Source organism: Trichechus manatus, unplaced genomic scaffold (genome assembly GCF_000243295.1).
Source record: "Trichechus manatus latirostris isolate Lorelei unplaced genomic scaffold, TriManLat1.0 scaffold00039, whole genome shotgun sequence".
Classification (NCBI taxonomy): Eukaryota; Metazoa; Chordata; class Mammalia; order Sirenia; family Trichechidae; genus Trichechus; species Trichechus manatus.
In genome coordinates, this window is record NW_004443975.1 from 8,429,750 (window position 1) to 8,445,289 (window position 15,540).

General features: G+C 35.1%; 1 protein-coding gene across 4 annotated transcripts in view; it reads right to left on the minus strand.

Moving 5' to 3' along the window:
- Positions 1–15,540, minus strand: part of AHCTF1 (AT-hook containing transcription factor 1) — a 72,935-nt gene that overhangs the window by 36,802 nt on the left and 20,593 nt on the right. For 3 of the 4 annotated variants that reach the window (XM_023730920.1, XM_023730919.1, XM_004375872.2), the window contains exons 4-12: positions 13,855–14,035; positions 8,858–9,065; positions 7,217–7,333; positions 6,179–6,263; positions 4,968–5,118; positions 3,199–3,331; positions 2,924–3,105; positions 2,418–2,479; positions 1,422–1,550 (exon numbers count right to left, since the gene is read on the minus strand). In XM_023730920.1, the coding sequence (XP_023586688.1) occupies positions 1,422–1,550; positions 2,418–2,479; positions 2,924–3,105; positions 3,199–3,331; positions 4,968–5,118; positions 6,179–6,263; positions 7,217–7,333; positions 8,858–9,065; positions 13,855–14,035 (1,248 nt within the window). Of the gene's footprint in view, positions 1–1,421; positions 1,551–2,417; positions 2,480–2,923; positions 3,106–3,198; positions 3,332–4,967; positions 5,119–6,178; positions 6,264–7,216; positions 7,334–8,857; positions 9,066–13,854; positions 14,036–15,540 lie in introns of those variants that run through there. The other variant, XM_023730921.1, reaches the window with a different exon arrangement.

The window sequence follows — 15,540 nt, forward strand, 5'->3', positions numbered from 1 at the left end:
TAATCAACATCGATGAAATTAGTTTATTTTTTCTCGTTTTCATTTTTCTTTAAAAATTTTTAGAGAGTATTGCTGTTTTAAAATATATAATTAGAAAAAAAATCAGTATTAAGTTCTCTGAAGTAAAAAAATGATATGGAGCACCTAAGAGCACCCCAGCCATCACCAATCTGGAACCTTTGGCAGGATGAGCTATCTGTTTCGATCTCTGTCCCCAGAAGCCCAATAAGCTGGGCCTCCAGGGCAACAATTGCTTGAGGTCTTTTAATGAACCTAAGTCAGAGCTGCAAGAAGCCATTTTGAATTAAATTTTTTTCTATGCTTTTCTTGGGGGGAGAGGAAGGGAGGGATGCCTACTAAGTCTAAATACATATGGCTGGAAATAAACAGCCCATAGGTAGATGTAGGACAGTAAAAATTCCTAATACCACCGCCCAACTCAAGAGTATGTTAATGAAAATCTCCTATGGTATCTAAAAGGAACTTTTCCCAGGAAATCCTTAAGTTATATTTTTGTAGTTATTTAAATAACCTAACACAAACAATACTTGGGAGAAAGAGTTTACAAAACCTTTTCTCTTTCTCCATGGGAAAATGACCTGGGGTTTTCCTTCTCCTAGTACTATTTCACAGGCAAATACTGAGTTTAAAAAAATGTAAATTATTAGCTGTGTCACCAGGTAACACTGTTTATTTTAAGAATGTCTTCCAAGTGGTAAAATGAACTGGGACTAGAAGACTGTGAGTGGACTATATTTATTGGGAAGTTAAGATTTTGGCTCCCATGACTGAGTTTGCCTCCTATAACTGATCATGACTTTTGTTTCAGGAAGCTGGAATCTTTACTAACAGGCTTTCACAAGATATTGGTTTCCATGGACCACTGGTTCTCAAATCACTGCATCAGAATCACATCAAGGACTTGTTAAAACACAGATTTCAATGCTCAACATCCAGTTTCTGATTCAGTAGGTCTGGGGTGGGAGCCAGTAACTTGCATTTCTAACAAGTATCCATGAGATGCTGACTCCGAGGATCACACTTTATTGTAGAGAGCACGAGACGCACCTCAGCCAAGATGGCTTCCTCTTATGCAGTCTCATTCTCTTGCACCTCTGCGGCTGGAACATAGCCCCTGAACTGCTATAAAAACTTACACTCATGATGCACCTTAGGTAGGTGCCATGCTGTTTCCTGTCCAATACCTGTCACACAGCTCAGTGCACCTGGTGCCAGGCTATGGCCTACTGGGTCCTGGGAGTATGAATTTTAAGCCAAACCCAAGACCACACCTACTGATTATGCAGAGTGGGTGTTACACTACTTTACCTACCTTTTTAGAAATTATCTAGTTGATTTTTATTATAATACAAAGCTAATAACAACTGATTTAAAAGAAACAGAGTTGAAAATCATCTCACTTGACTTAAACTGGAAGGCTGAATATCAATAAGTCTTGGTGAGAGAAGGCCAGCCACAAGACAGCGATTATAACCGTCGGGAATGACTTCATTGAGAGATGGTCCTGATTTCTTTAAAAAAGTCAAAGTCTGTAACAGGTAAATTGATATGACATCTATCAATACTCAATTTAAATAATCAAATTTGAGAACAATAATTAAACACATTACCCTACTTTACATTTAACATTCTGAAATAAACTATAATATACTGATTAAAAACTGAGCTTCTTGCAAGGAAAACGGTTTGTAAGTTCTTCAATTTATTGGTTTATCTTGATATAAACCAATGCTTGCTAGTTATAAATGATAATACTTACTGATTAAGGTACTTTAGGCAGCATACATGTTTTTATGAAAGGTAACCTTATTACCTTCTCTAAAGCTGATAAACTCGGTGACAGATCTTGAAAAATTGACAAAGCAAAAAACAAAACCCACAGTTTATTCCTCTTGATCTAATGTGAAAGAAGCAAATGACGTAAAAATATGGCACTCAGAAATTACCATTAAGAGATCTGCCACCTCACGTTTCCCTAGAAAATTATCCTTTCAACATACTGTCTTCAGTCATTCTGTGCCAGACACTGTGCCACTGCTAGGTTCCTTATTTGCATTACTTCATTTACTCATAAGAGTAATAGCTTTCTGAGAGAGAGAGAAGACTAAGAAGGACAAAAAGGGATGTAGAAAGACACTGACCTACTTTGCTTTTTTCCTTAGGGTTCAAGTAGCTAACATGCATGTAAAGTTGCTAAAAAACATTCCAATGTCTCCTCTGGCAGGCTGATGCTACTAGGTGGTAATCTCCTAAACTTAGCAGAAGCTATCGTTTAAGCTGAAATAATAGTTTATATAATTAACACTAATGAAGTTTATATTAATGAGTCACTGTACTACTCCAAGATCTGACTTCAGTTCAATTACACTCGGCCCATGTTGATAGCTGTTACCTACCTCTTTCTGAAAGCCAGTACAAGTTATATGAACAACTCCTGAGTTTAACAAACAAGTGGCATCTAAAAAAAAAAGATTAAAAATCCACTTACATATTACACTTAAATGGCATTAACGGCACAAAATTCATCTTAATAACAGATTGCTAGGCAAGGAGCAAACTTAACAACAGTACACCACTATTTTTTCCAGGTAGTCCCATCCTAACTTAATTAAATAATAAACTTTATTACAAATGTACTATTGTAAAATAGCTAATATCTCTTCCAGCAAATTCAAAATAGTGATAATCTCTTTATGAAGTATTAAATTCTTTATAAGTATTAAATTTCCCAAGTACATGTATCTAATTAATTTTCTAACTTATCCAAATGATAACAGCAGTATAGTAGTGAGAGATGAACAGATAATACTATATATATATACAAACTACACACAAACACACACACAAACATCTACAGTTTTTGCATGTTACTTTTCTCAAAAGATGTTACAGATATACATACCAAAATTATAAGTACTTGGGTTAAAAAACTGCTCAGGAGGTGGATACAAAGGAGGAACTCCTCGACTTAAACTTCTCTCATGTACTAATATATCCAAGATGTAATGTGGAGATGTCCTACTTACAACCGAATCCAATGACCACAGTGCAAAATATGAGCAATTATGCAGATATTCTCCTGATCTATAAAATAAAATGTTACAGAATGTACTAAGTCATCAACCTGTTAACATACACAAATACCAAAAAAAAAAAAAAGAAAAACAGCAAATATACCTTAATGAATCTGGCATTTGTGCATGATACCAACGATTTATGTCAAAAAGCCCCAAATATATTGAAGGCTTTCCCTGTCCGTATATATTCACCTGCCAGGTAAAGACTGAAACACTTGTGTCAGGAGACAGAGCTGAAAGGAAAAAAAAATTTTAATAGAATAAAAAATCTCAAAATCCCTCCAAAAGAATTATAGCAAGATTTTCCTACAAATTAAGAGGTCTGATTCTTATTTTATTTGATTTTTCAAAACACGTTTCTATATTTGTCACATAAGAGATTCAGCTGTATCTAGGATCGTTCATTTGTATCCTGATTGGTTTTCCATTTTAAGAAGATCTATTAAAAAGTACAAATCAGAAAGCTAATGTTATACTAGGCTTGTTCTAGGTTAACACTTTAGCAACTTTGAGGTAGTGGAGGTGGAAAGAAAATAAGTGATTTGAATGAATATAATCCCAAGGATGGTACTCAGCTAGGACCAATGGTTGCCTAGGACACTAGGGTTTTATTCTTCAGTAGAACCTTAGTTGAGAAGGACCGATCTAGTTATATGGTTCCAAAAAAAACCCAAACCTGTTGCAGTGGAGTCCATTTCGACTCATCGCAACCCTACAGGACAGAGAAGAACTGCCCCCATAGGGTTTCCAAGGAGCGTCTGGTGGATTTGAACCGCCGACCTTTTGGTTACAAGCCAAATGCTTAACCACTGAGCCAGGAGGGCCCCAGTTATATGGTTACGGGAGAAAAAAGACAAGTATCTGGATGGTGGCTGTGGGAATGGAAAGAAAGGAACAGACTGAGACACAACAAAAGAACCAGATAAAATACAGGGGATGAAAGAGATGGAGGAAATAAAAATGTGAGACACTACCAATGGGAAATAGAATAAAGATATGGATAGGGAACAAAAAGAGACAGAGCATGATGCAACCTGTTTTTGACATGTTTAATTGGATGTGAAAACTGAACCACAAAGACATATGTGGGAACTAGGATAGAGGGATCTCTGGGATGGATGAGCTCACCAAGACAACAAATCGCAGTAAGAACACAAACACAGCCACAGTCCTGGTGAGTATTTACAGAACTGAATGCGCCTAGTAGATGGCAGGCATGATAACATTATTTCATTAAATCCTCACAACCACCCTTTGAAAAAGGTATAACTTAACATCCGATTTACAGATGGGGAAACAGAGGCTTGTCAAAGGTCACAGCTAGTAATAAGGCTGGGATATGAATCCACATTGGATTCCAAAATCTATGTAATTTTTACTATGCTAGGATGCTTCCCAGAAAGAAAGGATGACACTAAAGGAGACAGAGAAAAAATTCAAGGCAACCAAGACATGTTTGCCATATATGGCTCAAAAAATACAGAGAAAAAAATTATTCAGAGAGTAAGAGGTACTCCTCAGCCTCTTACTGTAATCCTCTTAGTACAAACAGGATGATACAGAGTTTCAGCAGAAATGTTCTGCTTGTTATTTCACACTAGTTAGGACAAGACACCAATTTTGTCTGTCTGTGGAGAGAGCTGGACTAAAATACAAGGGTCCCTCATTACCCTAATCTATGCAATTATTGAATTCTACACAGCCATCAAGAGAGCAAAAAATACCTAGTATCTCATAAAGTCCTCAATAAATTCCTTAATAATTGTGGTAATTTTTTAACTTCCAGGAGTATGAGCTCCAGAAACCCATAATGTGTCATAATCTTAAATTAACAGTATACATGATACCATAAGAGTACATTTAACCAACCTTCATTCATGCCTTCCTCCCTGTCGCCATGAGATCGAAATTTCTCTATACTCTGGCAGGCCAACAGTTTGGTATTACTAGTTTGTCCTCTCAAGGGAAACATGTCGCCTGTAAGGTCCAGTGTGTACCTTTCTTCACAGTACTCTAATCCCTGAAACATCAAATGTCCACAACTTTTATATTTTAGTAGGATTCTAGGCAAAAAGCCAGGCTACAATTAAACATTCTCCAAATGTAAAGGTTTTCACACAATACAAAGAAAACAAAATCTGTTTTAAAACTAGAAAGTTAAAGATTGGAGAACAAATTACCAAAAAAGGCTCCATAAAACACAAACACAAAGCTAGACTGAGTCTCTCACGAACAATTCCCAACATGTTTTCTAAAGGTGTTATTAAATATGGGGACCCTCATAATGCTGGCTGGTGTCAACTGGAATAACCATTGAAATTCCATAAGCATCTGCAATGACATTATATTGTAATAACATAACATTTACATAATGCAATTACATTACATTGCTAGGCCAGCCATCCTATTTCTGTGGTCTCACAGAAATTCTTGCTCTAGAATACTAAGTAGTTCTTAAACTTTTTTTTACACATCAATTCCATTAAGAATCTGACAAAATCTATGAGTCCTTCCCCAGGAAAATGCTTAATCAGAAAAGTTTTATATATAATTTCAGGGACTTTATGGATTCCCCAAAAACCACTCATATATCCCTCAAATAGTAGGTTAAAAAACTCTTGTTCTAGAGACAGATACTGTTGTGAGAGTTGGTAAAATATGGCTATTAGCAGCATTCCACTCTTTCCTCAGAAATTAAGCCAGGAAAAAAAAAAAAAGGTAGCCATCTGAAAGACTGGATTCATTTACCCTCTTTTACAACTGTAAATGGCAAGACTATTTATAAAGCCACCCCATGGCTTACTGCTTGATATGCTAAATTCAAGCAACAATGTGCAGTATTTTTTTCCAGCTACCAATTAAACCACTAATTTTAAAGGAAAATGATACCTAGAGACGTTAAGAATGCTACCCAGGTAAAACAGCTAATCTCCTGGTCCCTAAGCTTTTTTCTACGAAATTATGAATACGGTATTTCCTTGAATATAAGAATAACTTTTTAATATCTTAAAACAAGGATAACACAATAGGTAAATAATGAATAAAACAGTAATATGAACTCGTATTACCGTTACTATTACCTCATATAAGATTTGTCCTGATGCCAAACACTTTCTATCACCAAAGGCCAGCTGGAGCAGATGTAAACTCAAAACATCCCCTTCACTGAAAGAAACACAAATTAACTAAGGAGATATGCTACGTATCATATTAATACATTAAACATCTCTTATTCCCCACATAAATTTAGTTGGTACAACATTGAGTGCATGTGACAAAACTAAAGTCACTGTGAAGAAATTAGTTTTCTTTTGTTGTTTTCATAAAATATAGTCCTTTGAAACAGTAACAGATTTTTACTTTTTATCATTCTAATTAAATTAAGCTGGTATTGTTGCATAGTTTAGGTGCCACATTATGTGGCAGAGACTATTATAAGTGTTTACCCAATATTCTTTCTCCCCTTCTTCAATATGTATGTTACAGTTAGGCACTTGTTTGCCCAAAATGTATACTACACGTCCCAGTTTCCTTTGCAGCTAATTGTGGCCACCCCATGGTCAAGTTCTGGCCAAGGGGATGTAAGCACAATTATCCCAGGGCAACTACAGGGAACCACTCTAATGGACAGCATGTCCTTTGCTCCTTCTATCTGGTCCCTTCCTCCATCTTGCTATGCTTCTGACTAGGATGAAGATGTTGTCCTGGATCATGAAGATGAGGTCTATACAATAAGGACATTAAGCAAAGATACAAAATCAACCCTGTATTACTCAAGTACAGCACGCAGTTAAGTGTTAAGAGCAGATTCAAGAGCCACATTGTCTGAATCTGAATTCTGACTCTTACTAGTTGATCCTTCTTAAAACACTTCTTTTACTTGGCTTCCAGTGTACCACACACTGTTAATGTTCCTCGTACCACACTATCCAAACAGACAGAAACAATAATTTAACCATTAAAATCACTTTAACTACCATTCATTAATTCACTAAAAGAATTATGTTTCTTTCACTAAAAGGGACAACAAAGTACAAACAAAGCCTTCAAATAATAATAATAATAACCACTACTCCATTTTGACAAATATTTTTTAAAACCACATGTATCACACTTACCTATCTTGTGTAGACTGAACAGCCCACAAATAACAGCAATTACGAGGATCATTCTCAGGTTCTTGAAAAGTAACAGCATATACAGGAACTCTTCCACCTTCCAGCTGTGTGAAGTATCTATAACAGGTATAAAAAATAGTACATTTCATATTTTAAGTTATAATTTTATGAAAAAGGAAGGACAGGAGGGACTTGATGTAAGAATTTGGGTTAGAGTAACCACTATTCATACGATCCCCAAAATGGACTGATTCGGGGAACGTGACTGAGTAGTTTTATCTTCAGAAATACACAGGGCGCAAAGCATCAAGGCTATGGCCGTAGTATATATGTATATGTAAACTAATTCTTCCACTCACATAAACATATGTCACTAAGCACTGTTCCCCAATAAGAGGCGCCCTAGAAAGAGATGAAATTCTGCCATAACACTCCATTTCAGCCACTTAGGTTCAGAGCCAGTTTTCCTACTACTTAGACAGAAGAGTTAAGAAACCCTGAAGAATAATCCTCTTGAAAAGATTCATTAGCCAAGAAATGACAGTAGCTAGAGAAAACGTTGCTGTAGAAGTCAGGTTCTCCAGACATACCTTAGGACCAATTTAAACACGAGCTGATGAACTAACAAGGATATCAGCAAAGAAAGTTCAAATGAACTTCTCATAGGGAGCTACTAAGCGAGAGAACAGGTACTTCAACACTAGTATTTTGGAGAAAAATTGTGAATCTGAGAAGTCCAGGGACATTCAGTGTTTATTTTATGGTATTCTAATATTGAATAGTAGTACTCTAATAGTAACTAACATTAATAACTCAGAAGGAAAAATGGCTCTGGTTTGAGATGAAGGAATTTACTTGCTATTTTCCATTTCTCTTTCTTTCTTCACTTCAACCTTGGGCAGACATTTATCACCAGATTCAGGTAAGTTGGTACTAATTTGTTGGCTCAACTAATTGAGCAGAAAGTTTGGGAAGATTATTTTATTTCATTCACTCGTATTCATAATAGATTACTTAAGAAAAACTACCAACATGCCTTGAAAAAAGAAATAAACATCAAATCGACAACAGGCATCTACTTTAGAGATTAACATAAAAAATTTATAATGCCTATCTGCTACCTCCCTCAATAAAGGGTTATGTCCTCAGCAATTTTACTCTATAGATATTAATAAAAAGTAGCAATATAATTATATTTGGGAGAGATATTGACAGTATAAAAATTCAAAAACACAAGTATTTTTAACTTTGACTTTTAAAAATCCTTTGTTTTTCTGTCAGCTGAGCACACTTTATCACTGCTATTTTATATAGAAGATTATGGGGAAAAGCACTTTTAAAAGAACTCATACTCCATAAACATGTAGTTTTGTCTTTATAGAGTCATATTTTAAGAGCAAATGGTGTACCACAATAACTGAAATGCCTTTTAAAGAAACACTGAAAGACTCAACCTGAATTCATGTGCTAAGTCATTTCTTTATAATATCAAACTATGATTTAATGCAATTAGGAATTATTCATACTCATTCATCTTCCCTGCCCTATTCTCTTTATGCTAATTTTCAAATATTAATAATCGCACACAAGTTACATTCAGAAAGAAACTACCAATAATTAAATGAGAAAAGTTACACTTACTCTCTTTTCATGCTTTTCATATTCCAAAGTGCTAGACAGCCATCAGAAAAGCCTACAGCGAGCTGATTTGTCCTGCTGATGTAACTGAGAGTTGAAACGGCTGTTCCTGAAGGGCTCACTAACTGGAGACACAGATGGCGCCCTTCTCGCATCACATTTTCTCTGATGTGCGGTACTTCAGCCGGGATACCAGTTACAACTTCAAGGTCTAAAAACAAAAATAATTCAAATAAAATTAACAAACTATAAACAGCAAAAAGAAAAACAAATAACGACCAATGGAATCAATTAAAATAAAGATGAGTGATAACAAAGCATGTCGAACTGTAAAATAGCCATCCTGGTCTATCTAAATGCTCTAACTTTCAAAATACATAGAAGTCTGTAGTTAAAAAAAAATTATCTCACAGGACACCTCAAATATTATCTAAGGTAGAATTTTTTTAAGGGTTAAACAATTTCCCTAATCATAATAAAACTGATAATTTATTTTTTCAAATACAGAACTACAATCTAAAAACTCTACTTGGAGGAATGGCTGATTCTAGGTCTGGGGCAAGAAATACACAAGATGAGCCTAGCACATCTTTTGCCAGAAACCTAGGAAGCTAATGACTAAAGGGGATGCCAACAACAACCAAAAAAACATGTGTGTAGTTATGTATGTATGTAGATACGCATATGTATGTAAAGGAGCCTTGGTGGTATAGTGTTTAAAGCACTTGGCTGCTAACCAAAAGGTCGGTGGTTTGAACCCACCCACTGTTCTACAGGAGAAAGATGTGGCAGTCTGCTTCTGCAAAGACTTCAGCCTAGGAAACTCTACATTGTACTTTTACTCAGTCCTATAGGGTTGCTATCAGTCGGAATCAACTTGATGGCGGTGGGTTTGGTTTTCTTGGTTTTATGGCTAAGTATTATGTGTACAGAGCCCCAGTTGCACAGTAATTAAGAACTTGGCTGCTAACCAAAAGGTTGGCAGTTCGAATCCATCAGTCACTCCATGGAAACCCTACGGGGCATTTCTACTCTGTCCTATAAGGTCACTATGAGTCAGAATCACCTGACGGCAACAGGTTATTATGTGTACCTGTGGGCACAAATACATGTATCTATATGTATGTGTATGTACGTTATGTGTGTGCATGCATGTACATCCATATATGTAACTAATCACATGGGGGCACAGTTATGGATACTTTTTAGACACAACCAAACATCTTTTGAGACTGGTTTTCTGGGTTTGAAGGTTTAGGATTATAGTCTTGTAGGACAACTCTGTCAGTTGGCATAGTATAGTTCATAAAGTTTATGGTCTACATCCTAGTTTGGTGAGTAGCATCTGAGGTCTTAAAAGCTTTCAAGTGGCCATCTAAGATACAAATGTCAGTCTCTACTCATCTGGAGCAAAAGAGAAAGAATGAAACCAAAGACTCAGAGAAGAAATTAGTCTATAGGATAACGGTCTACATGAACCACTGCCACATCTACCCTGAGACCAGAAGAACTAGATAGTGTCCAGCTACCACTAAGGACCATTCTGATCAGGGCCACAATAGATGGATCCTGACAGAATGGGAGAAAAACATGGAACAGAACTCAAATTCTTAAAAAAAAGTCCAGACTTACTGGACCAGTTGAAACTAGAAGACTTCCCAAAACTATCACCTTGAGATAGAAATATTCTTTAAACTTTGAACCAAAATCATCCTGAGGTCACCTTTTAATAACAGATTGGCTCACAAAATAATAAAGAATATCACCCGTGAGTACTGTGTACCTTTAAAAAATCATCTACATGAGACCAAAGGATCAACAACTACTCTAAAGCGAAGATGAAAGGGTAAAGGAACAGGGAAACTAGACTACTGAAAATGGAACATTTAGAAAGGAATTAACGAGAATGTTAATCAATGTGAATAATGTAACCAATGTAACTGAACAATCTGTGTAGTCATAGTTCAAATGGGAGCCTAATTTGCTATGTAAACTTTTACCTTCCCACACCCTGCCGGAAGTAACTTGGTACTAATTTCTTACTCAGAAAATTAGTACTTAAAGAAATAGTAAGCATTTATCCTGCCTTTTCTGTACACACTGTATCTCAGAGTAACCAAACAGTCCTAGTTAATGAGGAAATTTTTCCTTAGATTGACAGAATTTAAAAATTGTCATTCTGCAGTCCTTAATGAAATAAGAGCTTAATCAGGGCAACATTTCCAATGGATAAAACCATTAGTTTATAAAAGTAGGATTTCTAAATCTCCACACTACTGACATTCTTTGCTGTGGAGTAACCACTACTGTTAAAGTGTCTCCAGACATTGCCAAACACCTAGAGGGTAAAAACCACCCCTGGTTGAGAACCACTGGCTTAAAGATAAAAACAGGAGGATGATACTGACATCATCTGAACCCACTTATCACTAAATGTGAAACAACCAGATGCCATATACCTCCGCATATGATACAATATAAAGGTACTCAGCACCTCTGAAGTATTCTTGCCAAAATGTTAAACCTAATCTTATCAGAGCTAACTTACATTTTACAGAAATACAAAATATAATTGACGCCATATGAAAACATGTAGATAACTCCAGAATGTGGGACACTTTACCAGATAGTCAGTTTCTTGGGTTAAGTCAGTGGCATCAGAAATAACAAAAAAGGAAAGGGTAGAGAGACGATTATTCTGCATTCAAGGAGACTTGAAACATAACTATCAAATATAATGTGTGGACCTTGTTTGGATTCCAATTCAAACAAACTAAACAAAAAGAGATGTCTTAGAGACAATCATGGCAAATTAGATTATGGACTGGATATTAGACAATACCAAGAATTATCTTCAATGTTGTTAGAAGTGATAATGGAATTATGATTATGTAATAAAATAACCATATTCATTTTAAATAATGCAGGAAAAAAAGAGAGAAAGAGAGAGGAAGGGAAATGCAGGAAAACAGAGGGGGATGCATGAAGCACATACGATATATCTTGAAAACTAACTTGAATTTGAGTGATGTGTATGTGAGAATTCTGTACTCTTCTATCTACTTGCGGATGTTTGAAATCTTTATAATAAAAAAATTCAGGTCTATATGCAATATACGTAACACACGCAAGTGCAGGTTTCCTGAATGCTGTTAAAAAGAAGAAAAAAACGTAACACGTTGTACTTGAATTGTTACCCTCCCAATTCCTTCTGCTTCTGGTTGCTTTTTTCAGTAAGTGATTAAATTTTGCCAAACAGTTCATATTTATGGAATATAGTGGAATACTATAAACCTATTCAAAATAAGAAAGTAAATCTATATGCATTGATGTGGAAATACGTATAAGAAATGATGTTAAGTTTGGAAAAGTTGCAAAACTGTATTTATTGCAGAATACATGTTAGGAACTTTTTTCTATGTAATGTGCTTTTAAGTCAAGTTTGAACCCCTGCAATCATAATTACTTTTGTAAACAAAAAAGGTAAATTTTGAATTAAACCCCAAAACTCAATTTTTTTATGCTATAAAATTCAATGGCTTAATAATTCTCAAATGTTTTTGATCACAATCTAGAGACTACCATTATAAATTTATCCTTATGCTGAATTCACCTACTGATTAGTGACTTCTGAAGTAAAGGATTTTTTTTTTAAAAAGGATGTTTTAATTCTACCATTTTTGATCTGAAAAGTTTTAATTATGAATACAAGCATTTTTTAAAATTTTTATTTATTTTTTTGAATACAAGCATTTTAATTAGCCTTACATTTGTAATATCACTGACAAAGCACACTCTAGAATAAAACTCCAGTAAGCCCATGTAATTCCTCGACCTATTTTCTATAAAAAGCAGTTAAGCTATTTTCTAATATTTTCCAAATTCATTTTTAGTTAACTGTTGTTTTCATTAGTCAGTTCTCCTTCCATTTCAACTTCATCCAGAATTTATACATACCAAAATTTACAGATTATAGTTTCTACCACTCACCATTTCTTTTTAAGTGTATGTATGGTCATTACTGTCTGCCAAATCAAATTTTTTTGGGTTGTATTTTGCAGATTTAAATTCTGTTCAGATGATTTGATTCCTCAGTCAACTTCTGGTCAAATGCAATTTTTTTACCACCTGTAGTTTTAATTAACCAGGTTTAGATAATTTCTACTAGTTCATTCATTATAAACTGGATAAAATACTGATAGTTTGTGTCTATTTCTTGGCTGATCCCTAAGTGAACAGATCCCCATGGATATTCCAGGACTGCTTTAACAGTCAAGGAAGTCCTCAGGGTCAACACCTTTTCATGGTAAAATGGTCCTTTTCTGCTTTGTCTGAAAACTTGTAAAAACACAACGATTTTTTTAAGAGTTTTTAGGTTAGCTCTTTCTACATAAACCAATCAAGAGTCCAATAATAATTTAAATAAACAAAAAACTGAAAGCATTTGACAAGAGTAGACTCATAAATACAAGTATTAGTGTTAAAGAGGAAAAATTTGTCTCTTTACTTTCTTTCAATCTGAGTAGCATTCTAAGGTGTTATTTTGTGAGGAAAACATTCAACTTTAGGAACACTACACTGTTAGTTCCCATTAAATAACTTTATTTCTATCTTGGTCTTACCACAGAACATAAACAGTATACCAAAAACACTACATTAGATCCTATATGGTTGAATAATTTTGTATTGGCTGATAAAGATCAAAATTTTATACCTTTAGTTCTTCTTGAGGCATTCATTTAATAATAGATCTTATTCGAATGAATATCTGGAAATACAAAAAACCCCTACCTCTTTTATGATTTACTTTAGTGTATGCATACTTCATCAATAAAGAATAATTCATGCAAAAGCTACCTTAGTGCCCAGTTCAAACAATAAAAGAATCAGAAATCCATAAACAAGCTTCCACATAAAATGTTTCGATTATTTTTTAAAACCAATCCATTGTAACAGAATTTTCAGGTACTCAACTTTTTGTTTCAAGAATGACTAATTACCTGATGCCTCTATTTCATTCTGACTGCATGACAAGTCATCCAAACACAGGTCAATAAGAAGGATCTGTCCAACATCAGTTACCACAGCCGCCACACCGAAAAGCCATCGCAGACTTGGGTGTAAATGCTGAGTGCTTGCGCTGGCTCCTCCATGATTAATTATAGGTTCTATAGCGGTTACCTAAAAGGCAGAATATATGATTTGCTTTTCTTCTATGAAGTGATAAAAGTAAAAACACAACAAATTTTGAAATTAAGTCAGATTATCAGTTAACAGCTTTTCAAATACTGCTATTTTCAAATATAACCAAAAAAACCCCCCAAACCCACTGCCACTGAGTTGATTCCAACTCATAGAGACCCTATAGGACAGAGTAAAACTGCCCCATAGGGTTTCCAAGGAGCAGCTGGTGGATTGGAACTGTCAACCTATTGGTTAGCAGCTGAGTGCTTAACCACTGCACCACCAGGGCTCCATTTTCAAATACAGTTATTTTCAAATATAGAACCATAAATTTGCATTTAATACTGTTAATCTGAATAACATCATGAAACCATCAGATGTATTAGGAATTGCACTATTATCAATATATAAAAACACTACACAATCAGAAATAATAAATTATGTTTACTGAGATCTTATTATGTGCCCAGCATTGTGCTAACTGGCTCATTTAATGTTTACGATAACCCTTTGATATTGGACTACATCCACTCCTCACTTACCGACATGGTTAGGTTCCAAAGACCAGGTTGTTACTCGAAAATTGGCATTATGTGAAAATTTAGGATGACCACACCAGATCACAAAATGGAGGATGCCTATACCATTACATAACTGCCAAACCACTGAGAATCACGGCCCAGTCAAGTGGACACGTAACCATCATAGCCAGCATTACTTTCACCTCGCACCTCAGCGTTCATTACTGCCAGCCGTATATTGTTAACGTGCAAAATAGTCGGACAGCAGATTTTTTACTATTGTCATAAATGCTAAATGTCGTGTAAAGAGATAGCTGGTGAGGAACAGGTGTATTATGTAATTATCTGTGATAAAGATGGAACTATCTGAGACTTAGAAAGGTTAGCTGAGTTACTGAAGTCATGCAGTCATGAAGTTAAAACTCAAACCTAAATTCTTCCAACATTAAAGCTCTTAACCAGCCACTCTATGATTATATTGCCTCTACTCTTAAGGAAGAATAAAAACGATTCACTCCAGAAAAATTTACTGTTTACCCTTAAAAGAAAAAAAATCTCTAAACACAAGATGCTTAAGTCCTGTTTATGTCTTAAAGCCTACAGAGGTCTAGCCTTCTTTAAAAGGTTTATATAATAATGGATTTCACACAAAGTTTTGGCAGCTTCTAGATCACTGACACTAATCTGAAAGCTGTAATTTCATGGATTTTCTTCCTTTTCTATATTATGGCAATAATGTCTATAAATTATAATAAAGTATATTCTTTCCAATTGCCTCTGTGAGGGATAAGGAATATGTCTGTTTGCATCCCTTATACAAATTATATGAAATGACTGACAATGCTACCTAATTTTAGAATAAGGCAGTATAAAGCAAACAAACTGAAGAGGTACTATTGTCTTAGTAAAAAAAATAGCTAGCTGGCTGGCTGAATTTCTTTTCAATGTATCTATTACTACTCACCCAATTTTTTCCTTGTC